The sequence below is a fragment of the Erpetoichthys calabaricus genome, chromosome 12 (assembly GCF_900747795.2).
Source record: "Erpetoichthys calabaricus chromosome 12, fErpCal1.3, whole genome shotgun sequence".
NCBI classification, from domain to species: domain Eukaryota; kingdom Metazoa; phylum Chordata; class Cladistia; order Polypteriformes; family Polypteridae; genus Erpetoichthys; species Erpetoichthys calabaricus.
This window is the reverse complement of record NC_041405.2, coordinates 150974966-151000042: the sequence shown is the minus strand read 5'-3', so window position 1 is coordinate 151000042 and position 25077 is coordinate 150974966. Positions and strand designations below refer to the sequence as shown.

At 42.0% G+C, this 25077-nt stretch overlaps 1 protein-coding gene across 1 annotated transcript in view; it reads left to right on the top strand.

Moving 5' to 3' along the window:
* Positions 1-25077, top strand: part of LOC114661580 (cation channel sperm-associated auxiliary subunit delta-like) — a 103447-nt gene that overhangs the window by 65565 nt on the left and 12805 nt on the right. The window contains exons 13-19 of the mRNA XM_028814712.2: positions 3-116; positions 6027-6113; positions 10235-10293; positions 10957-11035; positions 18563-18615; positions 19593-19667; positions 20826-20960. Of these exons, the coding sequence (XP_028670545.2) occupies positions 3-116; positions 6027-6113; positions 10235-10293; positions 10957-11035; positions 18563-18615; positions 19593-19667; positions 20826-20960 (602 nt within the window). The remainder of the gene's footprint in view (positions 1-2; positions 117-6026; positions 6114-10234; positions 10294-10956; positions 11036-18562; positions 18616-19592; positions 19668-20825; positions 20961-25077) is intronic.

Below are 25077 nucleotides of genomic sequence, written 5' to 3'. Positions count from 1 at the left end.
AGATAGATGATTTAGAAAGTGATTTTTATGGAAGTACTCTTTACATCGACAAGACCAGATCCTTTTTGTTGACCATGAACTTTGTCTCCAGATTGTCAAATGACTTGACTCCTTTGGTGAGCAGATTTTCTCTCTCTAACAGTAATAGTTAATAATACTTAATCAAAATGATGTTCATTTCATCATAAGGAATGACATTAATCTGTCCAAGCCGGGTATTGCCCCCATTTAGTCCATCTTTCCATTATGGTATCCCAGCTTAATAAGGATTTCACCTCCCTCCTGAGCGGGACACCCAACCGTCCTCTGGGACATCTAAAAGGGTAAATTGTGTAGAAATGTGTGTTTGCCAGGTTTTATAAATCTGATTTTCTTCCAAAGTTTCATACATGAGATCCCTGGAGAGAGCAAGTCACTCTTTTCCGAGAGACCTCATACCTGGAAGTGCTGATTCTCATCCTAGCCGCATGGGACATGGTACAGGAAGATTCACTCGAATGAGGCCCTGAATATTCTGTAATAACTCTAGCTAGGATTATGGAAGATAAAAATATTTATGTATAGCCATAAAAGTAATTAATGACAGCTTCTGAAACATTAGATGTGTCAAGCAAATTAGATATCTCATGGTACAGTGCATCCGGAAAGTATTCGCAGCGCATCACTTTTTCCACATTTTGTTATGTTACAGCCTTATTCCAAAATGGATTAAATTCATTTTTTTCCTCAGAATTCTGCACACAACACCCCATAATGACAACGTGAAAAAAGTTTACTTGAGATTTTTGCAAATTTATTAAAAAATAAAAAAATTAAGAAATCCCATGTCCATAAGTATTCACAGCCTTTGCTCAATACTTTGTCGATGCACCTTTGACAGCAATTACAGCCTCAAGTCTTTTTGAATGTGATGCCACAAGCTTGGCACACCTATCCTTGGCCAGTTTCGCCCATTCCTCTTTGCAGCACCTCTCAAGCTCCATCAGGTTGGATGGGAAGTGTCGGTGCACAGCCATTTTAAGATCTCTCCAGAGATGTTCAATCGGATTCAAGTCTGGGCTCTGGCTGGGCCACTCAAGGACATTCGCAGAGTTGTCCTGAAGCCACTCCTTTGATATCTTGGCTGTGTGCTTAGGGTCGTTGTCCTGCTGAAAGATGAACCGTCGCCCCAGTCTGAGGTCAAGAGTGCTCTGGAGCAGGTTTTCATCCAGGATGTCTCTGTACATTGCTGCAGTAATCTTTCCCTTTATCCTGACTAGTCTCCCAGTTCCTGCCACTGACAAACATCCCCACAGCATGATGCTGCCACCACCATGCTTCACTGTAGGGATGGTATTGGCCTGGTGATGAGCGGTGCCTGGTTTTCTCCAAATGTGACGCCTGGCATTCACACCAAAGAGTTCAATCTTTGTCTCATCAGACCAGAGAATTTTCTTTCTCATGGTCTGAGAGTCCTTCAGGTGCCTTTTGGCAAACTCCAGGCGGGCTGCCATGTGCCTTTTACTAAGGAGTAGCTTCCGTCTGGCCACTCTACCATACAGGCTTGATTGGTGGATTGCTGCAGAGATGGTTGTCCTTCTGCAAGGTTCTCCTCTCTCCACAGAGGACCTCTGGAGCTCTGACAGAGTGACCATCGGGTTCTTGGTCACCTCCCTGACTAAGGTCCTTCTCCCCCGATTGCTCAGTTTAGATGGCTGGCCAACTCTAGGAAGAGTCCTGGTGGTTTTGAACTTCTTCCACTTATGGATGATGGAGGCCACTGTGCTCATTGGGACCTTCAAAGCAGTAGAAATTTTTCTGTAACCTTCCCCAGATTTGTGCCTCAAGACAATCCTGTCTCAGAGGTCTACAGACAATTCCTTTGACTTCATGCTTGGTTTGTGCTCTGACATGAACTGTCAACTGTGGGACCTTATATAGACAGGTGTGTGCCTTTCCAAATCATGTCCAGTCAACTGAATTTACCACAGGTGGCCTCCAATGAAGCTGCAGAAACATCTCAAGGATGATCAGGGGAAACAGGATGCACCTCAGCTCAATTTGAGCTTCATGGCAAAGGCTGTGAATACTTATGTACGTGGGATTTCTCAATTTTTTTTTTTTTTAATAAATTTGTCAAAACCTCTAGTAAACTTTTTTCACATTGTCATTATGGGGTGTTGTGTGAAAAAAATGAATTTAATCCATTTTGGAATAAGGCCGTAACATAACAAAATGTGAAAAAAGTGATGTGCTGTGAATACTTTCCGAATGCACTGTAAATAGGTAAATAAAGACATTAGTTATATTGCATTTTCTAGTTAAGCTTGAAGGAAAATTACCAATATTGGGAAGGGAAGGATAGAACAGGAAGAGAATGACATACAGAAACTACACGAGGACAAGAGAAGGGGGAATAAGAACACCTGTTGTTTAAAAGGCCAGAAAGCAAGGAATGATACCAATAACAAAATGTAGAAAAAAATAGGTACGTGAGAAGCCAGCTGGAATAGTGAGTCAGCAGAGACAGCAAATGCATTGTTACAGCGAGGTCAAGATGATGTAATGTATGGAAAATAAAATGAGTGTATTCATGTATTAGCATAAATAAATATAGAGAAATATATAAGCATTAACCTTTGTGCAGATATTAATGCAAGTCAGGCCTGCCAAGCAAATGATTAAATAAAAGCACATGCCATATTTCTTTTTAATTAAAGGTTAGCTTTAAGACACCAAGTATAAAATAGCTTGAAAGCAAAGAAAAGAAATGATAAGATGAAACCCAAAAATGGACTTCTGCCCGGCCGAGCTCAATGAAAATAAGCAAAACAGAAAATAAAGATGAACAATAGACAATATAAATACCAGAGGCCAGTTGCAGGGGGAAGTACAATACAATACAATACAATACAATACAATACATTTTATTTCTGTATAGCCCAAAATCACACAAGAAGTGCCGCAATGGGCTTTAACAGGCCCTGCCTCTTGATAGCCCCCCAGACTTGACTCTCTAAGAAGACAAGAAAAAACTCCCAGAAAAACCTAGTAGGGAAAAATGGAAGAAACCTTGGGAAAGGCAGTTCAAAGAGAGACCCCTTAGCAGGTAGGTTGGGCATGCAGTGGGTGTCAAAAGAAGGGGGTCAATACAATACAATACACAGAACAGAACAATCCTCATTAAAAAATAAAAAATTAAAATTTTTTTGAAGTATGGAGCAGAATTTAACAGTAGATGATATCACATATTAAGATTTGGGTAAGTTTAGACTCCTGGAGACCTCATCCATCAAGCTGCCTCCCCCATTTGACCATTCCATGGCTGAAACAGTGTTGGGCCAGCCAATCCAATGAAAGGACCCCTACTTCCCACGATTCCTGCGATCCTCCATCAGGGATGACTTTACCTTAGGCAGGCAAAACAACTTGGCAGGTGGGCCGTGGCACCAAGTGCCACATTTGAGTGCCGAGAAGAGAAGTCATGAGATAATAATGGTTCCCATGAGAACTCGAGGTATCGGCTGGGCAGGTGCAGAGGGGAGTCAGAGAAAACAGCAAATGAGCTAATTTGAGCGAGGTCGGAGTGATAAGAAATTGCTATACAGTATAAGTTTTGAGTTCTGAAATGTTCAGGACTCAGCTCAATTTGGCCGTATTGGGTTGAGTCCGTGTTATTATTATTGTTGTTTTATCTATCCATCCATCCATTTTCCAACCCGCTGAATCTGAACACAGGGTCACGGGGGTCTGCTGGAGCCAATCCCAGCCAACACAAGGCAGGAAACAATCCTGGGCAGGGTGCCAACCCACTGCAGTTATTGTTGTTTTATTGTAATAAAACCATAAACTCTGTTTGCCTATCCTCTGAGTCCTAATAGCCTTCATTTCAGGTAAAAAGCCTTTTGGTGACAATTTTTCGCCATGACAGGATGAAGCAATCTGAATGAAACAACATGCAGTGTGCTCCTCAATATATGGAGCTTCGAACAAGCCGGGATGGCCCTGAGTCGGAGCGATGAGGTAGGCGCCAGACAGCCGTTGCGACATTTTACAACTTCTGGGTGCAAACCACCCGGACCCCTTCACTGAATCACTCGAGTTCTCATCAGGATGGTGATGTACAGTATTGAGCAGCACGTCTTCATGGTTCAAAGCTACTGGGTCACCAATTTGTTTAAGTGATGTCAGAATCAACTGGATGATCGTGAGTTAACGGAAGTTTACTTCCAGCAAGATGGAGCAACGTGTCACACATCAGCCAGGAGCATGGCAGAAATTGAGTCCTTCTTCGGCAACAGGGTCATTTCAAAGGGGCTTTGACCACCATGGTCGCTGGATCTGACACCACCAGACTTCTTCCTTTTGGGGTATGCTCAAATGAAAAGTCTATCGGAACAAGCCGAAAACATCCAACGTGAAATTGCTGCTATTCCCTCTGAGACGCTTAGCGATACATTCAGGAACATGTAGCGTGTGACAAAGGATGGCACTATACCAGCACTTACCCCGACATAGATAGACATGGGAGGCATACTTATAAAACTTCTTTTCTTCACCTGTGGGCAGCGCCTTCCTTGTTTCCCACAGGCACAACACAGACTGAAGCACAAACACTATCCCAATCACAATCACAATACATTCTCTTTCTTTCTCCGCCACTCCTCTCTGGCACGCTTTGTCTCCCTCCTCCCGACTCTGGCTCCTGGAGTGGTGGCTGCTGGCTCCTTTTATAGCCTACCCAGAAGTGCTCCAGGTGTTTGATGACCCATTTCCAAGCTGCACTTATCGGGTGTGGCAGAAGATCCACCCACACTTGGCTCACGAACAACTGCAGCACCTTCTGGCAGCACCCCCTGGATCCCAACAGGGTTGTAGAGAATTCCATCTCCCATTGTGCCCTGCAGGAATCCAAGGCAACATTTCCACCCATAGGGGCTGCCATCTAGCATCCCGGGGGAGGTACTGTTCTGTCCATGCTTGTTCCCCCCGAACCATTCAAAGAAGAGATGTCCCAGCTGGGCAAGGGCCCCGGCCATCCGCCACCAGCACCGCATCAAAATGTGTCTAGCAGAAAACGGAAACCACTTCCAGTATTACATGTAATGCAATCAATTACACATACGTCAAGGAGAATAGCGTAGTTTTTTGGTTCAACTTCTTCATCCTAATGGGAATTACAACAAAATATTCGGGGCCTCTGTCGAGTGAATCTCCCTGTTTTTATTAACATAAAATGAAACCAGTAGAAGAAAATATAATAGAAAATATAAATGGATAGCAAAATCTGGACTTGTATAGTCTTTGAAAACTCACTGAAGATTTGCAGCGATGTCAAAAGAAGAGATTGTCCTAGGTGGCTTTTCAATCAAGCAATGAATCATCTTCGGCATGGTCTTCAGATAAAGGGATGATAGACAGAGGTAGACCAAGAGAGCAAACTTATGGCGGCCCTTTGGCTTCCTGTCACATCTCAGGGCATCAATGGGGCGTCGCGGTGACTCTCCTGATTCGGTGACCAACCTTGCTTTGCCATAACTCAGTCCTCCAGTCCAGTCCTAACACACCAGAACTTACCTAATTTTGTTCCTGCTGGTCTCTAATTTCAAAAGATGCACAAAAGTAGTTAGATAAACAAGAAAGTAAGGATTCACTGGGTCATTAAATGCTGGTTTGGAAAGGATCCACAGATGTGATTAGGCCATAAATTGCCATCAGGAGTCCTAAAGCAGTTCATCACAGATGTCCAAGCACAAACATTATGGCTGATTACAGCTTGTTTTTTAATATAGGATCTGTAGTTATAAAGTTATGGTTTTCCCACTTCAAAACAATAGCCTGTAAGGATTTTGAAGCGGCTGTTACTGTGGTTATGCTTGTTGTTGCAATATGTTTGGTGACAGCTGGGTAAAGCTTAGGTCAGTCGATGTTTTCTGAACATTTCTAGTTACCCTGACATGAATGGATTTTTCAAGTAGGGAGATTGCGTCTATGATAAGTCCAGTATTATATGAAATTAATATAAATTTATTTTTGTCTTCTTTTAGGTGGCTTTAACAAATCCACACGTGTTAAATGCAAACACAGCAATGGAGAAGGACTTCAAGAGCGAGGATGGGATGCATTACTCTTTCGTAGGTTACTATTTGTTTTTTTAACACAGTACAGGAGCTATTGTAACAATTTGTTTTAATGGAGTGTCCTCTTGGGAAATCGGGGGACTTAGTTAGAACATTATTAACTCTTTCAGGGCTGATGTCGACTTTTGTCAAAAGGAGGAGTTGACGATGGTAATCAATTGTAAAGTGTGACAGGTACCAACTGTTATGTTTTAGTTGGACTCTCGTTGCTAGAAGGAAAGTTAGCTTCATTGGTTTGACCGAGATTTCCTGCGCTCGTGTGAGTAGTAAGGTGCAAACAAGAGCAAAAAGGGCACTGACATAATGGCGAGAGATCAAAGCGAATGCGTAAAGCAAAATACTCCGCAGACAACATTTTGCCTGTTATCTCTGAACTGGATTATGACTTGCTGGACTCCAATTTTGATACAATTGATAGAAAATGAATGTGAGGTTCCAGCTTCAGCTGATGGTGCCCAGCTAGTTGTGGTACTTACAGTGTTCACCAGTAGGACTGCCACTTAACAATGATAAGAGGTAGAAACGACTTTGAAATGCACTGTGACCGTGACTGCTGCTGCTGACACCCCAGCCATGTGAAGACAGCCTGGCAGCAAACCTGCCGTCCATTCTTGTCAAACTGGCAGCCGCAGCATGCAGCAACAGACGTTTTATGTTGATTTCTGTGTGAAACCATAGCTTTTCAGAAACTATGTTTTTTGGGAAAAATATTCAGCACCGAAAGAGTTAATAACTGCACATTATTTTTTATATTATTTAAATAACGTGCAATAAACCAATAGTGCAATAGTTATTTATTCTTTCTATATGTGTATAGCGTCGCAGAACTTTTTTTGCAACTTTTGGCACCATTTGTTTATTTGTTTGTTGTGTTCTACATATACAGTTAGGTCCATAAATATTTGGATAGATGCAGTTGAAGTGCAGACTTTCAGCTTTAATTCAGTGGGGTGAACAAAACGATTGCATAAAAATGTGAGGCAACTAAAGCATTTTATAACACAATCCCTTCATTTCAGGGGCTCAAAAGTAATTGGACAATTGACTCAAAGGCTGTTTCATGGGCAGCTGTAGGCAAGTCCGTCATTATGTCATTATCAATTAAGTAGATAAAAGGCCTGGAGTTGATTTGAGGTGTGGTGCTTGCATGTGGAAGATTTTGCTGTGAACAGACAACATGCGGTCAAAGGAGCTCTCCATGCAGGTGAAAGAAGCCATCCTTAAGCTGCAAAAACAGAAAAAACCCATCCAAGAAATTGCTACAATATTACGAGTGGCAAAATCTACAGTTTAGTACATCCTGAGAAAGAAAGCAAGCACTGGTGAACTCAGCAATGCAAAAAGACCTGGACGTCCACGGAAGACAACAGTGGTGGATGATCGCAGAATCATTTCCATGGTGAAGAGAAACCCCTTCACAACAGCCAACCAAGTGAACAACAATCTCCAGGGGGTCGGCGTATCGATATCCAATTCTACCATAAAGAGAAGACCGCATGAAAGTAAATACAGACGGTGCACTGCAAGGTGCAAGCCACTCATAAACCTCAAGAATAGAAAGGCTAGATTGGACTTTGCTAAAGAACATCTAAAAAAGCCAACACTGTTCTGGAAAAACATTCTTTGGAGAGATGAAACCAAGATCAACCTCTACCAGAATGATGGCAAGAAAAAAAGTATGGAGAAGGCGTGGAACAGCTCATTATCCAAAGCATAGCACATCATCTGTAAAACACGGTGGAGGGAGGCAGTGTGATGGCTTGGGCGTGCATGGCTGCCAGTGGCACTGGGACACTAGTGTTTATTGATGATGTGACACAGGACAGAAGCAGCCGAATGAATTCTGAGGGGTTCAGAGACATACTGTCTGCTCAAATCCAGCTAAATGACGTCAAATTGATTGGGCGGCGTTTCATGATACAGATGGACAATGACCCAAAACATATAGCCAAAGCAACCCAGGAGTTTATTAAAGCAAAGAAGTGGAAAATTCTTGAATGGCCAAGTCAGTCACCTGATCTTAACCCAATTGAGCAGGCAGTTCACTTGTTGAAGACTAAACTTCAGACAGAAAGGCCTACAAACAAACAGCAACTGAAAGCCGCTGCAGTAAAGGCCTGGCAGATCATTAAAAAGGAGGAAACCCAGCATCTGGTGATGTCCAGGAGTTCAAGACTTCCGGCTGTCATTGCCAGCAAAGGGTTTTCAACCAAGTATTAAAATGAACATTTGATTTCCAGTTATTTAATTTGTCCAATTACTTTTGAGCCCCTGAAATGAAGGGATTGTGTTAAATGCTTTAGTTTCCTCACATTTTTATAAAATCGTTTTGTTCACCCCACTGAATTAAAGCTGAAAGTCTGCACTTCAACTGCATCGGAGTTATTTCATTTAAAATTCATTGTGGTAATGTACAGAACCAAAATGAGAATAAAGTTGTCTCTGTCCAAATATTTATGGACCTAACTGTATGTCTGCACTGGAGGAGCTGCTTTTAATCTCATTGTACATGTGTATAGTGACAATTAAAGGCATTCTATTCTTTTCTATTCTATTCTAGAACACTCTAGATGAGAACAGGCCATTCAGACCAACAAAGCTCGCTAGTCCTATCCACTTATTTCTTCCAAAAAAACATTAAGTTGAGTTTTGAAAGTCCCTACACCAGGGGTCTCCAACCTTTTGTTCCCCTGAGAGCTACTTTTACAAAATGAAAATGGCCGAGAGCTACTGGTGGTTTTTTAACGTTTATTCTCATAGCTTATTTCAACCTAAACAAACTGAATAAGCTTGTTTTGCCTGAACATTTGCAAAATGTTCGTGTCCACAACTCACATTTTGCATTAAAACATCACAAAAAATATTTAGTTCACCTGCAAGTGCATTCTGTATGTCTGTGTGCATTTTCTAGTTTATCTCACACTACTGAATTAAAACATGAATTCAGTCAAAACCAAACAATGCAATTCCAAATATGCAGATCTGACTTCTTCATTTGTCACTTTGTCACATGTCACTGTGTCACTTTATTCACAGGTCCAGTGTCATGTGTGATGTGTTGTTTAGTTAGTCAGATGACCGGCACTGAGGTGTATAGTGGAGTGGAGCCACTGAGGTTCACTCTGATGGAGTCATTTAAATGTTCGTCTTGTCAGTCTTTTTCTGAACTTTGACTTCATGACATTCACGTCAGACTCACAGAGGTATGGAGACCCAAACAAAGCAGACATTTTCAGAGCTGCTTGGTGAAGATTCTTATAGCTATGTGGCTCTACTAAGCTCCAGAAATGTTGAGAATGCTGTTGAGACTTTAACTGCACATTATTTTGAAGGTTTACTAATATTTAATATATAAAATCCAATGTATGTCTGTCTGTATGTTTGTCAGTCCGCTTTTCACGAGAGAACTACTTAACAGATTTAGATCTTTTTTTTCTGTAATTTGCTTGAGCATTCCGGTTGATTTTGTGATTTCTCTCATTGCACTATGTATCAGAGTTCGCTTGAGGTACCGATTTATTAGCGCGAATCCGAGATCCACACAACGGGCCGAGGAGAGGGGCCTCCCTCACTCACTTGCCATCTTCAGGCGTGGTCCTTAACTCCGTTTAGCTAGTGAACGAGAGAACAATTGAATTCAACTTTGTTTCATATTTAAAATAAAGTGTTACTTACGTCTTGATGAGTTTGAGTCCGGATATTTTCGTAAGTGTCTCCCACATTGAAAAGAGAGATTGCAATTCAGATTGTGGATCGTGATTTTGTGTTAAAAGGACCGTGATATGATTTTTTGGAAAGATTGCCCCGCCCCTAATTTGACTATAAAGTTTTCAAATTTATGTAGGATTCATTAACCCTTTGGTGAGCTGATTGGAAAAGGGTTGTGAGCTACTGGCAGCTTACAAGTGACGTGTTGGAGACCCCTGCCCTAAAGTCTTACTGTCTACCGCACTACTTGTTTGCTTATTCCAAGTGTCTATCGTTCTTTGTGTAAAGAAAAACTCCCTAATGTTTGTGCAAAATTTGCTTGAAGACATCCAGTCATCCATTTTAATTGCGATTTCTATGACATTTACTGATTTTCCTTCATTATCAAACTGTTTTGTGTTTTGTAGAAAATTAATGTGTCCTTGGAGCAAGATGAAAAAAAGAAGGACCCAAGCCTTTATAACAGGTAACAGGGGGTCTGTTTGATCAGCGGCAGAGTGGGTAGGGATCTTAACGGTAATATTGAGCAGAGACATCTAATTAGCTAACACGTGGCACCTTGTGCAGCCTCACTAAGCCGACTTGCCATGTTCATCCAAAACAAGACCATCATGTGGTTGCAACTCAGAGGTCTGAAGTGGCCAGACTTCAACACCACTGAGATACTCTTTGGGACCCTTACAGAGCAGTCCTCAAACATTGATGAGCTGAGGTGGTGTGATGAGAAGTCAGCTAAACATTCCTGCAATATAATGGAGGAGACCTACAGAAATCAGTAGCTTTAAGTTACTGCTGTTAATTGGTTGGTTCTCCAAGTTACAGAATCAGTACGTGGACCTCCCGTCCTTTTTCACACATTTTCATACATGTTGTTTATAACCTAAGATTGGATTTATCTAATTTTAGGGCATGCCGACAACAAGATGATTGTTAGAATATTAGGACAGCTGTAAAGAGAACAGGCTATTCAGGCCAACAGGCTTGTTCATCCTTTTCATTTAAGTAACATCAAGTTGAGATTTGTAGGCTCTTAAAGTCCTGCTCTCCTCCATGCTACTTGGTCATTTATTCCATGTGTCTGTAGATGGAGCAAGATCAAGGTCAATTAACAAGACTGTTATGTCCACAGCACTATTGTTGGAAGTTTTGTGACCCTCACCTCAGACTTCAAAGAGAAGGACATCAGCTGCAGAAATTCCTATCCTCAGGTAAGTGACGTGCTTAATGGATGTTTGAAAAATGGTTTCTTCTGATTCTCACCAAGTTAGCTGTTGAGGCAGCAGCCTTTGGTAAGCTCTACGAAAAGTTGCTTTAAGAGAGATGAAAGTAATAATGAGAGACTGTTATGCTTGATGCAGAGAAGAAAGCCACAAGCAAGCGATCAGGAAATGTTAAGAAACACAAATGTGTCTCTGAGGATTTATTGTGAGAGTAGAAGGACTAGGAGATGAATCACAAAATGTGGTCAGAGAAAGCAGAAGGTCGAAACCGTGAGGTTAAAAAATAGCCGGCTAAGTGAGAATGAAAGGGCGATACGATAATCGGGAGTTGAAGGCAAAATGAAAGTCAAAAGCCAGCCCTGTCCTACCGCTGGGCCAACTTGAAAAATAACCCAAGTAATGCTAAAGTTTGCTTTTATCAAGTGAGGGATGATGCACAGTGCAAATGCTGCCAGATTCATATCATCGCAACCAGTGTGACAAGCGAGTTCAAGTGGCGAATTCTAAACGCAAACATGTAAACAAAGAAAACGACGACTTTATCAAATAAAATTGGGAGTTGTCTCCCCTAGACTTTCTTGTATACTCAGATATGGGGATGAATATCTGAGGAGTAAACTGCAAGACAATGATTATATTTTTATATTATGTACATTAAAGAACCATCAACTACAAATCAAATCAAATTAATAATATCTTGAACAATTATTATAAAAGTACAGTTGAATAAATCAGACTCTGAAGCTGCATGAATAAAAAAGTGTCACTTCTGGTTAATGGAAATAGCCCAAAAGTTCATAGAAGTCTACATTTTGTACCTAATACTAGTATGCAAAATTTTGGTTGACCTAAGTAGCAAGTAAGTCGAACCCGTTTCCAGTGAGAGTTGGACTCCGCCAGGGCTGCCCTTTGTCACCGATTCTGTTCATAACTTTTATGGACAGAATATCTAGGTGCAGCCAGGGCGTTGAGGGGGTCCGGTTTGGTGGGCTCAGGATTGGGTCACTGCTTTTTGCAGATGATGTTGTCCTGTTTGCTTCATCAAGCCGTGATCTTCAGCTCTCTCTGGATCGGTTCGCAGCCGAGTGTGAAGTGGCTGGGATGAGAATCAGCACCTCCAAATCCGAGACCATGGTCCTCAGCCGGAAAAGGGTGGAGTGCCCTCTCAGGGTTGGTAGCGAGATCCTGCCCCAAGTGGAGGAGTTCAAGTATCTTGGGGTCTTGTTCACGAGTGAGGGAAGAATGGAGCGTGAGATCAACAGGCAGATCGGTGTGGCGTCCGCAGTAATGCGGGCTCTGCATCGGTCTGTCGTGGTGAAAAAGGAGCTGAGCCGCAAGGCAAAGCTCTCAATTTACCAGTCGATCTATGTTCCTACCCTCACCTATGGTCATGAGCTATGGGTAGTGACCGAAAGAACGAGATTGCGAATACAAGCAGCTGAAATGAGTTTCCTCCGCAGGGTGTCTGGGCTCTCCCTTAAAGATAGGGTGAGAAGCTCAGTCATCCGGGAGGGGCTCAGAGTAGAGCCGCTGCTCCTCCACATCGAGAGGAGTCGTCCGATGAGGTGGCTCGGGCATCTGATCAGGATGCCTCCTGGACGCCTCCCTGGTGAGGTGTTCTGGGCACGTCCAACCGGGAGGAGGCCCCGGGGAAGACCCAGGACACGCTGGAGGGACTATGTCTCCCGGCTGGCCTGGGAACACCTTGGGATTCTCTCGGAAGAGCTAGAAGAAGTGGCCGGGGAGAGGGAAGTCTGGGCATCTCTGCTCAAGCTGCTGCCCCCGCAACCCGACCTCGGATAAGCGGAAGAGGATGGATGGATGAAGTAGCAAAATGTCATTTTGCTTGGCTTTTCTCTACATTCATAATGGCTAACACGGTAAAACACCCTAGTACTACAGGTTGACCTAAGTGAAAGCAAACTCAAGTTATCGTGTTTACACACATACAAAGGCAGACACACATACATAATTCCAAAAAAAGTGTTTTTCAGACTCAGGGAGGTCTAAAACGTTGAGATTCACCAAAATCTCGAAATGGAATTTTTGGAGGATTCCAATACTTTCCCTATACTTTGTATACGAGAAAGTCAGCGAGGTCTAAAACATCGAGATTCATCAAAATCTTGACATCGAATCTTTAAATGATTCCAATACTTTCCCTTTACTTCATATACGAGAAAGTAAAAACTACAGCTCTGTTGATTCAATTCCAGTTGAGAAATTCAAGTCATAAATGAATTCCTCATAAGTCAAGACCACAAAAAATGCAAATTTAACACTACAGGAAATGGGATCCTTAGTTAGGATTGTGGCCTAGGATGAAATAGGCTCATCATAAAAAAAAGAAGAAGGTAAAATGACAATACTGACTCAAAGAGAGACAGTGAAAATGTTTAAAGGTCCAGGTCTGAATGTGAGACAGTAGGTCAATCCTGTCCCTGGCAATGAAAACGTTTACCATGGAATTTTTTTGGATGCCCATGGTGGGATTTATGACCTGAAACAGCACGGTGCTGGTGCTACCCATGTCTGACACGGTATGTTGTTGTTTAATTAAATTGTATGTTATTTACTGTACAGTATAGCCTATATTAGCCTGTAGTGTACTGGAACCAATAAAACCAGGCAATAATCAGCACAACTTAATTAGCCTAATATCTCCTTCCATTTGGACTGAAGGTTAAGATAGTTTGTTAGACTTATTTTATAATTCATAAATAATACATTCTATGACAATGTGTACTTTAAAACATCTAAATAAATAAGGCTTCTTCTTCTCCTTCTAATTTATCTTTTCCAACTTCTATTTGGGGTCAATGTGCTTGATCAACCTTCTCCAAACAGCTCAGTCCTGCACCTTCTTGCCATTCAAGCCCTTGTTCTACAGTTCTTCTTTTCTTTTATCAGTCCACCTCTGCTTTGGGCTCCCGCTCTTTCTCTTCCCCTGGACTCCCATTCCCATCACTCTCTTGTCCACATATTCCTTGTATCTCCTCATCACATGTCCATATCACTTTAGTCTACTTTCCTGGACTTTCTTAGCTATCTCTCCTACTTTTGTTTTACCTCTGATTGTCTAGTTTCTTTTTCTGTCCTTTTCTGTAACTCCACACATTCAGCTCAACATTCTCATTTCTGCCACATCCAACTTCATCTCCTGCTGCTCCCTTTAGTATCCATGTCTCAGCTCCATAATTCATTGCTAGTCTTCCTTAAGATCTTCGATCACACAATATCTGATACCTTCTTCCAATTGTTCCATCTACACTGCACTCTATAAGTTATCTTTGCATCTAATTCTCCATTTTGGTCTACTACTGATCCTAGATATTTAAACTTCTCCACTATTTTCAATATCTTCTCCAGCAGGCTATCTTCTGAATCCTGGTCACCATTAAGCCTCACATATTCTGTTTTCTTCCTATTTATCTTCAATCCTCTATCTTCCAAAGCCCTTCTCCATTCTTCCAACTTTCTTTCCACTTCCTCCTCTCTGGTGCTACGCAACATAACGTCATCAGCAAAAAGAAGCACCAGGGTGGAGGTCTTTTATCCCAGAAATCAACACATCCCTAGCCAGATCAAAGAAGTTAGGACTTAGAGAAGGTCCCTGGTCCTGGTGCAGACCTCCTCTGACTGGGGTGTTGTCTGTTATCCCAACCCGAGTCCTCACTCCTTCATACATATCCTGGACCATCCCCACACAATTCTCTGGTCCTGCTTTCTCTCTCATGCACCTTCAGACCTCTTGACGTGATACACCATCATCAGCCTTCGCAAATCAAGAAACACCACATTCATGCCTTTCTGTTTTTCTCAATGCTTCTCTATGAGCTATCACAATGCAAAGACTGCTTCAGTTGCTCCTTCATTTATTCATTCATTTATTTATGGTCCTGAGGTAAAAGGAGCCATCTGGGCCTCCTCTGGGTGAGCTGAGTCGGGAGGAGGTAGACAAAGCTCTCTTAGAGGAGAGATGGAGGAATTATTGTGGAGGAATGTTTTGTGAAAGGAGTACTAAAACCTGTGTAAGGTATTAGATTAAATAAAACCACATTTATTGAAGCCTTTTCACTGTGTGACAGCACTTGTGTTCTGGGTTTGAGGAGCTGCAGAGCCCTCTAGTGGTCACACGGCATAGATCAACCCTTGACCCTCTGCAGTTTGCATATCAGGAGAAGGTGGGAGCGGAGGATGCCATCATCTATATGCTACACCGATCCCTCTCTCACTTGGACAGAGGCAGTGGTACTGTAAGAATTATGTTTCTAGACTTTTCTAGCGCCTTCAACACAATCCAACCTCTGCTCCTTAGGGACACACTGACAGAGATGGGATTAGATTCATACCTAGTGGCATGGATCGTGGACTATCTTAAAGACAGACCTCAGTATGTGCGTCTTGGGAACTGCACGTCTGACATTGTGGTCAGCAACACAGGAGCACCACAGCGGACTGTACTTTCTCCGGTCCTGTTCAGCCTATTTACATCGGACTTCCAATACAACTCGGAGTCCTGCCATGTGCAAAAGTTTGCTGATGACACTGCTATCGTGGGCTGCATCAGGAATGGGCAGGAGGAGTATAGGAACCTAATCAAGGACTTTGTTAAATGGTGCGACTCAAACCACCTACACCTGAACACCAGCAAAACCAAGGAGCTGGTGGTGGATTTTAGGAGGCCCAGACCCCTCATAGTCCCAGTGATCATCAAAGGTGACTGTGTGCAGATGGTGCAGACCTATAAATATCTCGGAGTGCAGCTGGATGATAAATTAGACTGGACTGCCAATACTGATGCTCTGTGCAAGAAAGGACAAAGCCGGTTATACTTCCTTAGAAGGCTGGCGTCCTTCAACATCTGCAATAAGATGCTGCAGATGTTCTATCAGACAGTTGTGGCGAGCGCCCTCTTCAACGCAGTGGTGTGCTGGGGAGGCAGCCTTAAGAGGAAAGACGCCTCATGCCTGGACAAACTGGTGAGGAAGGCAGGCTCTATTGTAGGCACGGAGCTGGACAATTTAACATCTGTGGCAGAGCGAAGGGCGCTCAGCAGGCTCCTATCAATTATGGAGAATCCACTGCATCCACTTAATAGTATCATCTCCAGACAGAAGAGCAGCTTCAGCGACAGACTGCTGTCACTGTCCTGCTCCACTCACAGATTGAGGAGATCGTTCGTCCCCCAAACTATGCGACTATTTAATTCCACCCGGGGGGGTAAACGTTACATTTAACATTATACATAGTTATTGTCTGTTTTTCACCTGCATTATTATCATTCTTTAATTTAATATTGTTTATTGTATCAGTGTGCTGCTGCTGAAGAATGTGAATTTCCCATTGGGATTAATAAAGTATGTATCTATCTATCTATCTATCTATCTATCTATCTATCTATCTATCTATCTATCTATCTATCTATCTATCTATCTATCTATCTATCTATCTATCTATCTATCTACAGTGGTGTGAAAAACTATTTGCCCCCCTTCCTGATTTCTTATTCTTTTGCATGTTTGCCACACAAAATGTTTCTGATCATCAAACACATTTAACCATTAGTCAAATATAACACAAGTAAACACAAAATGCAGTTTTTAAATGGTGGTTTTTATTATTTAGGGAGAAAAAAAATCCAAACCTACATGGCCCTGTGTGAAAAAGTAATTGCCACTTGTTAAAAAATACCCTAAATGTGGTGTATCACACCTGAGTTCAATTTCCGTAGCCACCCCCAGGCCTGATTACTGCCACACCTGTTTCAATCAAGAAATCACTTAAATAGGAGCTGCCTGACACAGAGAAGTAGACCAAAAGCACCTCAAAAGCTAGACATCATGCCAAGATCCAAAGAAATTCAGGAACAAATGAGAACAGAAGTAATTGAGATCTATCAGTCTGGTAAAGGTTATAAAGCCATTTCTAAAGCTTTGGGACTCCAGCGAACCACAGTGAGAGCCATTATCCACAAATGTTAAAAACATGGAACAGTGGTGAACCTTCCCAGGAGTGGCCGGCCGACCAAAATTACCCCAAGAGCGCAGAGACGACTCATCCGAGAGGTCACAAAAGACCCCAGGACAACGTCTAAAGAACTGCAGGCCTCACTTGCCTCAATTAAGGTCAGTGTTCACGACTCCACCATAAGAAAGAGACTGGGCAAAAATGGCCTGCATGGCAGATTTCCAAGACGCAAACCACTGTTAAGCAAAAAGAACATTAGGGCTCGTCTCAATTTTGCTAAAATTGCCAAGACTTTTGGGAAAATACCTTGTGGACTGATGAGTCAAAAGTTGAACTTTTTGGAAGGCAAATGTCCCGTTACATCTGGCGTAAAAGGAACACAGCATTTCAGAAAAAGAACATCATACCAACAGTAAAATATGGTGGTGGTAGTGTGATGGTCTGGGGTCTGCTTCAGGACCTGGAAGGCTTGCTGTGATAGATGGAACCATGAATTCTACTGTCTACCAAAAAATCCTGAAGGAGAATGTCCGGCCATCTGTTCGACAACTCAAGCTGAAGCGATCTTGGGTGCTGCAACAGGACAATGACCCAAAACACACCAGCAAATCCACCTCTGAATGGCTGAAGAAAAACAAAATGAAGACTTTGGAGTGGCCTAGTCAAAGTCCTGACCTGAATCCAATTGAGATGCTATGGCATGACCTTAAAAAGGCGGTTCATGCTAGAAAACCCTCAAATAAAGCTGAATTACAACAATTTTGCAAAGATGAGTGGGCCAAAATTCCTCCAGAGCGCTGTAAAAGACTCATTGCAAGTTATCGCAAACGCTTGATTGCAGTTATTGCTGCTAAGGGTGGCCCAACCAGTTATTAGGTTCAGGGGGCAATTACTTTTTCACACAGGGCCATGTAGGTTTGGATTTTTTTTTCTCCCTAAATAATAAAAACCACCATTTACAAACTGCATTTTGTGTTTACTTGTGTTATATTTGACTAATGGTTAAATGTGTTTGATGATCAGAAACATTTTGTGTGACAAACATGCAAAAGAATAAGAAATCAGGAAGGGGGCAAATAGTTTTTCACACCACTCTATCTATCTATCTATCTATCTATCTATCTATCTATCTATCTATCTATCTATCTATCTATCTATCTATCTATCTATCTATCTATCTATCTATCTATCTATCTATCATTAACATGACACTTTAAAAGCTGCTCTCTTGGGCACATTCACTGTCTGTTTGCAGGTATGAAAGCTTCATAATGTTCTTCTAAAAGATTAGTTCCTTCTGGCTATGACTTTTTATTTTGTTATTAACTTCGACTTTGCCTTACTTCATGCTCTGACACCGGGGCTTTTGCCCTCACGGTTGCCACTACTTTTTTCCAGACTACATTCACTTGCTGGTTTGAATAGCAGAACAGGACCCCCTACTGCCAGGATGGGCTCCAGCTCTCCGCATCTCTGAATTGAATTGAGCAGATTTTACATTATTTGGTTTATAGCTTTTTTTGTCTCTTTTCTTCTGGATTTTAGTATGCCCAATTCAGCATTGGATGTCCACCCAGTAAATATATCCGGATTTCAAGGTAAATTGTTCATATTTAAATTCCTGACGAAGTATATCACTTGCGTTATTCATATAGTTATTTCTACCTGGTGTGACCGAAATGTCTGCAAATCCTCTTAAATGAAAGTCTGCAATGTGCACTTTAATCACGATGTCTGAATTGTTCGATTTGTAATTTTAAACTGTGGAGCAGAGGGGGGTGCATCAAGGAAAAATTAGTTGTAAATGAAGAGGCAAGACCAACTAAAAGGGTTGGGGGCAGCACCCCATATACTGTCAACAAAAGCAAAAAAAAAACAATATTGCCAAATTACAATGCACAAAAGAGTGATGTCTCGAGACTGAGCCTAACATAAGACTGCTTGTAACTAGCTGTAGGGAGTTTATATTAAAATTCAGACAGGAAGAGGCGGGACAGAGGTGCGTTAGTGACGTCAGGTAGAGAGGTTAATGGGAGAATCTCTTCGGGAGGAACTGGAATTGAGTCTCATGGTGGAAGGAACAGGAAGTGAGGTATCAGGAAGTCTTCTTTTCTGAGGACCTGCAGATGAAGAAGAACAGGCATTAGTGCACTTTGCCAGCCCCTCGCTGAACACACCCCTTTGACTGCCTCCCAATCAACACGTGTGTCCCAAACGTTATGGAGGACACCATACACCATATGGTGTAGTGCTAATCAGTTTGTTCAGGTTTTTGAAACTGTCGAGTTTGCTACTTTCTGGTTTTTAATTGCGATGGCTGAGCACATGAAGACTTTGCTATCCAAGCTTTCAGGAAATGTTTCATGTTGGCTGTGTTCAGTAAGCTGGTTTAGCCATTGGTCCCCTGTCCTATTTATTGTACATGCAGACCTTCAGAGTGTGATATCTGACAGGATGGTGATAATGTACCAATGTACTATGTTAGTGTGTATAGAGAATGGATATGGATGTTTTCTGGGCTTTAATATTCAAATTCTGACACTGTCTTTGTTCTCTGTTATAACCAAAAATATAGCAACTTCACTGTGTGCGAGAAGGACCTCTTCAGTCCCTACCAACTGGCCAACAATTTCACTTACACGATTTCAAAGTGAGTATCATAATTATATTTTTCATAATTTCACACAGTGAAAGGCAGTGGCAGACCTACATTTTTTGGGGCCCTGAAGCTTGAACTGTTATGGGGGACCCTTCACAACCAACCACAAGCTCTGGGAAACCACCATTATCTTCTTCAACGTTTTTTTTTTATCCATGATAAATCACCACATTTTTTATTTAATATAACCAATTACATTTATTTATTTGTCTGACACCTTTATCCAAGGCGACTTACAACATTTATGAAACAATTGGTTACATTTACAGTATTTTGGTTTTCTAATTGGAGCACACAGTGTCGATAGTGGGATCTGAACCCACAACCTCAAGGTTTGAAGTCCAAAGCCTTTTCTACTATGCCACACATCCCCGATTTTGATTAGAATTGCCGTTTTGGGTTATCTGACATGTCAGAGTCACTGGTGTTAATAAAAATATCCTATACGTTATAGTTTTCGAGTTAGGAGGGGATGGAAATTAAAGTCACTTCTGGGACCCCTATCGGGATTAGGACCCCTGAAGCTTAGAATATTAGAACAATCTAGACAAGGTATCGACAATCATAGTGAAAATGGGGTGAATGGGGAGCTTGAGTGGAGGGCGGGTAAGACATTAGAACAATCTGGATGAAGACAGGCCATTCAGCCCAACAAAGCTCACCAGTCCTGTCCAATTAATTATTAAAAATCAAGTCGTGTTCTGAAGGTCCCTAAACATCTTAAGACGCGTTTACAGGAAGAATGGGACAAAATGACACCTGAAACGCTTCATCGCTTGGTATCCTTGGTGCCAAAACATCTTTTAAATGTTGTGAGAAGGAATGGCGACATGACAAAGTGCTGAATGTCTTACTGTCCCAATTTATTCTGGAATGTGTGGCAGGCCTGAAATGCAAGAATGGATGTATATGAACAAATGAAATTAAGTGGACCAGACAAAACATGAAATATCTTGAGTTCATACTGTCTGCAATAAAATAAAAGTCAAAGTACATTTAAGAACCACCGTATTTTTTTTTAATTTGCACTTTTCATTCCATCCCAACCTTTTCTGATTTGGGGTTGTATAAGGTGAAATATAGATTTAATTATATAAGACTTTGTATAAATTAATTTTGACTAACTGGCTTATTTTTTTTTTCTTGCAGAAATGTCTATGATCCTGAGTTTCTTTCTAATAGTGAAACAGCTACAGAAGACCTATCTGTGTATTATAATTACACAAAATATGGCTGCCCCATTCTGGTGAATTCGAAGATACCCTGGATTCCACTTCTGGAACTGTAAGGCGCTTTATACAGATAGAGATTGAGAGAGAATGAGAGGATGAGTGTTGGTCAAAAATGGCAAGCAGATTAGCAAATTAGGCCAGGGCATGACTTGGCCTGTTCAGAAATTAGGGTTATTCAGTATGTAGGTACTGGCAAAGTACCAAAATATTCAAATTTTAGTAACGGTACGGTACCAGTGTTTCAGAATTTCCATTACCAGAAGTAAACGTCAGGAGTGGTGGCTGTGAGGCTAGGGATCTGCACTGGCAATCGGAAGGTTGCCGGTTCGAATCCCGTAAATGCCAATAGGGACTCTGCTCTGTTGGGCCCTTGAGCAAGGCCCTTAACCTGCAATTGCTGAGTGCTTTGAGTAGTGAGAAAAGCGCTATATAAATGCAAAGAATTATTAATTATTATAAAACTATATGCTTCGAATAATCAGAACGTCACAAGAAACCCAACACCTTCTTGCTTCAATGCCATTTGGGATTTTACAGCTATAAAGAATAAAGGAGTGTGGAGTATGGTGCAATGGTGCAGTGCAACAGGCAGGTGAGCAATTGTGAGGCTGGAGTAAGATGGAGGGTTTTGGAGTTATCTGTTATTTGATTTGGAGCCATTTTGGTAACAGTACTGAAGTCTGAATGCTGGTATCAATACAAGAGTCAAACTTTTTAGTACTGATCCAACACTACCAGCAATAGGCCTCACCCAAGGCAGCTTGACCCTAAACTATACTAGCAGGCTCCAAAAAAGGGGAAAAAGTTCCAAAATACCTTAAATGTCAAACACATATCAAAATGCATTTCAAGGGAAAGGAAAACCATTAAAAATGTTTGGCTTCAGTAACGAACCATTATAGAAAAGGAATTTTCTTTGAAAATGATGATGAAACAGAGCAAAAATGGCCAAAAACAGGAAACAGGCAAACAGATTTACTCTAAAGAAGCAAAACACAACAAACAAATCTGATCTCTAATCCAGTGATTGTGTGGGCCTTTTTATATGGCTATTTATTTATTCATTTATTACCGTATATACTCACGTATATGTCGTGTCTTGAAACCCGAAAAATCAATCATAAAATCAGACCCCGACTTATACACCATTTATTGATGAGAGTCCAATAAAAAAAACAACACTTGATGGCTTGAGAAAAACAACAAAAGCAATCGCCACATAGTGGAGTGACTTCTAAGTAATTTGGGTCGTCTGACTCGGAGCTCCTTCTGTGATAAGCGAAACCTCCTTCTGGGCAGTCGTCCTTTTGAAGCACTGGGACCAGAAGGAGTGGAGTCAGTTGCTTTCACTGGGTGGTTTTTCAAGACTGGAGAAAAAGAAAATGACGAGACTATTAGTGGCAGCGCCCCCTCTCAGCCCGGGGTGGTATCACATACCTGGTGAAGAGCTTGGGTTGCGATCCTCATATGTGACAGTACTAAATTTCATTTCACAAACTCTTTCATACATGAGACCAGAGGAATACAGTAATCCCTCCTCGATCACGGGGTTGCGTTCCAAAACCCCCGTGAAAGATGAAAATCCGCGAAGTAGAAATCATATGTTTATATAGTTATTTTTATATTGTCATGCTTGGGTCACAGATTTGCACAGAAACACAGGAGGTTGTAGAGAGACAGGAACGTTATTCAAACACTGCAAACAAACATTTGTCTCTTTTTCAAAAGTTTAAACTGTGCTCCATAACAAGACAGAGATGACAGTTCCGTCTCACAATTAAAAGAATGCAAACATATCTTCATCTTCAAAGGAGTGCGCGTCAGGAGCAGAGAATGTCAGACAGATAGAGAGATAAAAGCAAACAATCAGAAATCAATAGGGCTGTTTGGGCTTTTAATTATGCGAAGCACCGCCAGACAACGCAGCTGCTAGGAAGGGAGCAATGTGAAGTCTTTCAGCATTTTTTTAGAGGAGCGTCCGTATCGTCTAGTGGTGTGAACAGCCCCCCTGCTCACACCCCCTCCGTCAGGAGCAGAGAATGTCAGAGAGAGTGAGAGAGAGAGACAGAGAAAAACAAACAGTTAAAAATCAATACGTGCCGTTCGAGCTTTTAAGTATGCGAAGCACCATGTAGGAAGCATGTCGCTTGACAAAGCAGCTGCAAGAAAGGGAGCAACGTGAAGATAATCTTTCAGCATTTTTAGATGAGCGTCCGTATCGTCTAGGAGTGCGAACAGCCCCCCTGCTCACACCCCCTCCGTCAGGAGCAGAGAATGTCAGAGCAAGAGAGAGAGAGAGAAAAAAACAAACAATCAAAAATCAATATGTGCTGTTTGATCTTTTAAGTATGCGAAGCACCATGCAGGAAGCATATCGCTTGACAAAACAGCCACATTTAAGCCCAGCAAGGAAGAGAGCAATGTGAAGGTAATCTTTCAGTGTTTTTTGAGGAGCGGCCATATCTTCTAGGGGTGCGAACAGCCCCTGTGCTCCCAATATATTTGAGGAGTTTTATTTAATAGGTAATACGTGCTCTGATTGGGTAGCTTCTCAGCCATCTGCCAATAGCGTCCCTTGTATGAAATCAACTGGGCAAACCAACTGAGGAAGCATGTACCAGAAATTAAAAGACCCATTGTCTGCAGAAATCCGTGAACCAGCAAAAAATCCACGATATATATTTAAATATGCTTACATATAAAATCCGCGGTAGAGTGAAGCCACGAAAGTCGAAGCGCGATATAGCGAGGGATTACTGTATAACAAGCACTTTAAAAGAATGGGAAGACATGGCTATGTAATTAGCAATTTGTAAAGTTTGTAATTGCATTTGACCTGTGAAGTTGCTGTCGTGAACCAGCAGTCCCAAGCACTAAAGAGTTCCGAAGCAGGTAGTGCCACACATTTGCAGTAATGCCAGCTAGAGGGGGATATCGCTTTCAAACCCTGGCTGATAATAAGGGCAAGAACCGAATCTTTATAAAATGAAAGGTTTATTCTTCACTGAAGGTATCCCAGTCAAAATGATGCTCCATGGAGCACAAAGGAAAAGGGAATTGCTTGTAAGAAAGACAGTCCAAGTTGGACAAAAATCCCAATACAGAATACAAATAGAGTGGTCAGAAAAAAAATGGCAAGAGGGTCAAAATTCTAAAATACACTGTGAACAGTAGAGGGCACCAAAGAGCCCCCAAACCCCAGACACACAAGACCCAAAACAACTCAGGGTTCAAATAAAGGTTTTTTTTTTAACTCCATCCAGCTCACATTTAGCAATTATCATAGCCAATATACAGACTTTAAGTGCTTGCTCTCTCCCCTTCTGTTCTGCCACCCGCTGCCTCCCGGCTCCTTTTAAGCTGGTCCCGGGTGTACTTCCAGTGGCGTGTCGTGGCTAGTTGGAAGCACTTCCAGGTCATATAGAAACCAGGGTGGTCCACCTCCGGCAGCATCCTCTATCATCTTCCAAGGACCCCTACAGGGCTGCGTTATTGGGCTCCCAATTCCCATGCATCCCTGCAGATGTCCAAACTGGGACTACTTGTGAGGGTTGCTGCCATCCACTTGGGGGAAAAACTGCTCCTGGCTTCCAGCTTTCATCAGTCCATTCTTTCTTCCGGCATCCCAGACAGGATGAGAATTATAAGGCCGGGTAGTGTGCATAATTTGGCCATCCTTCTATTATGGCTTCCCGGCCAAGCAAGAACAACTCCTCCTTCCTGGCTGGGATGCCCGTCTGTTGTTCTGCGCACTTAAAATACAAAAGGCAGAAGCACAGCAAGACACAAATAACCCAGACTGCATTTACAATGAATTATCAGGAACCGTGGAAGACCCTCCAGATTTGTACTGCACTCCAAATACCTCAGATGTCGAATGTTGGAGCTGGGAATGATGTCACAATCCAGTTGATCTCGTTCCAGTAAAACATTGGGAAAACCAACATGACTGGATTCTGGATAACCTTTGTTGTGCTCACTCCATCAGAATAAATAGCAGTTGATAACAGCACATTACACGGTTTTGTGCAAATCCAAACACAGTAGCAGCATGTCCACAGACCGCACGGTGTGTACGACTGATTGAATGAGGCACAAATGGACAGAAATGCTCGTAAACAGTTTAATACTACAGCTCTCACTAAAGTTTGCGGTGTACTTTACCATTT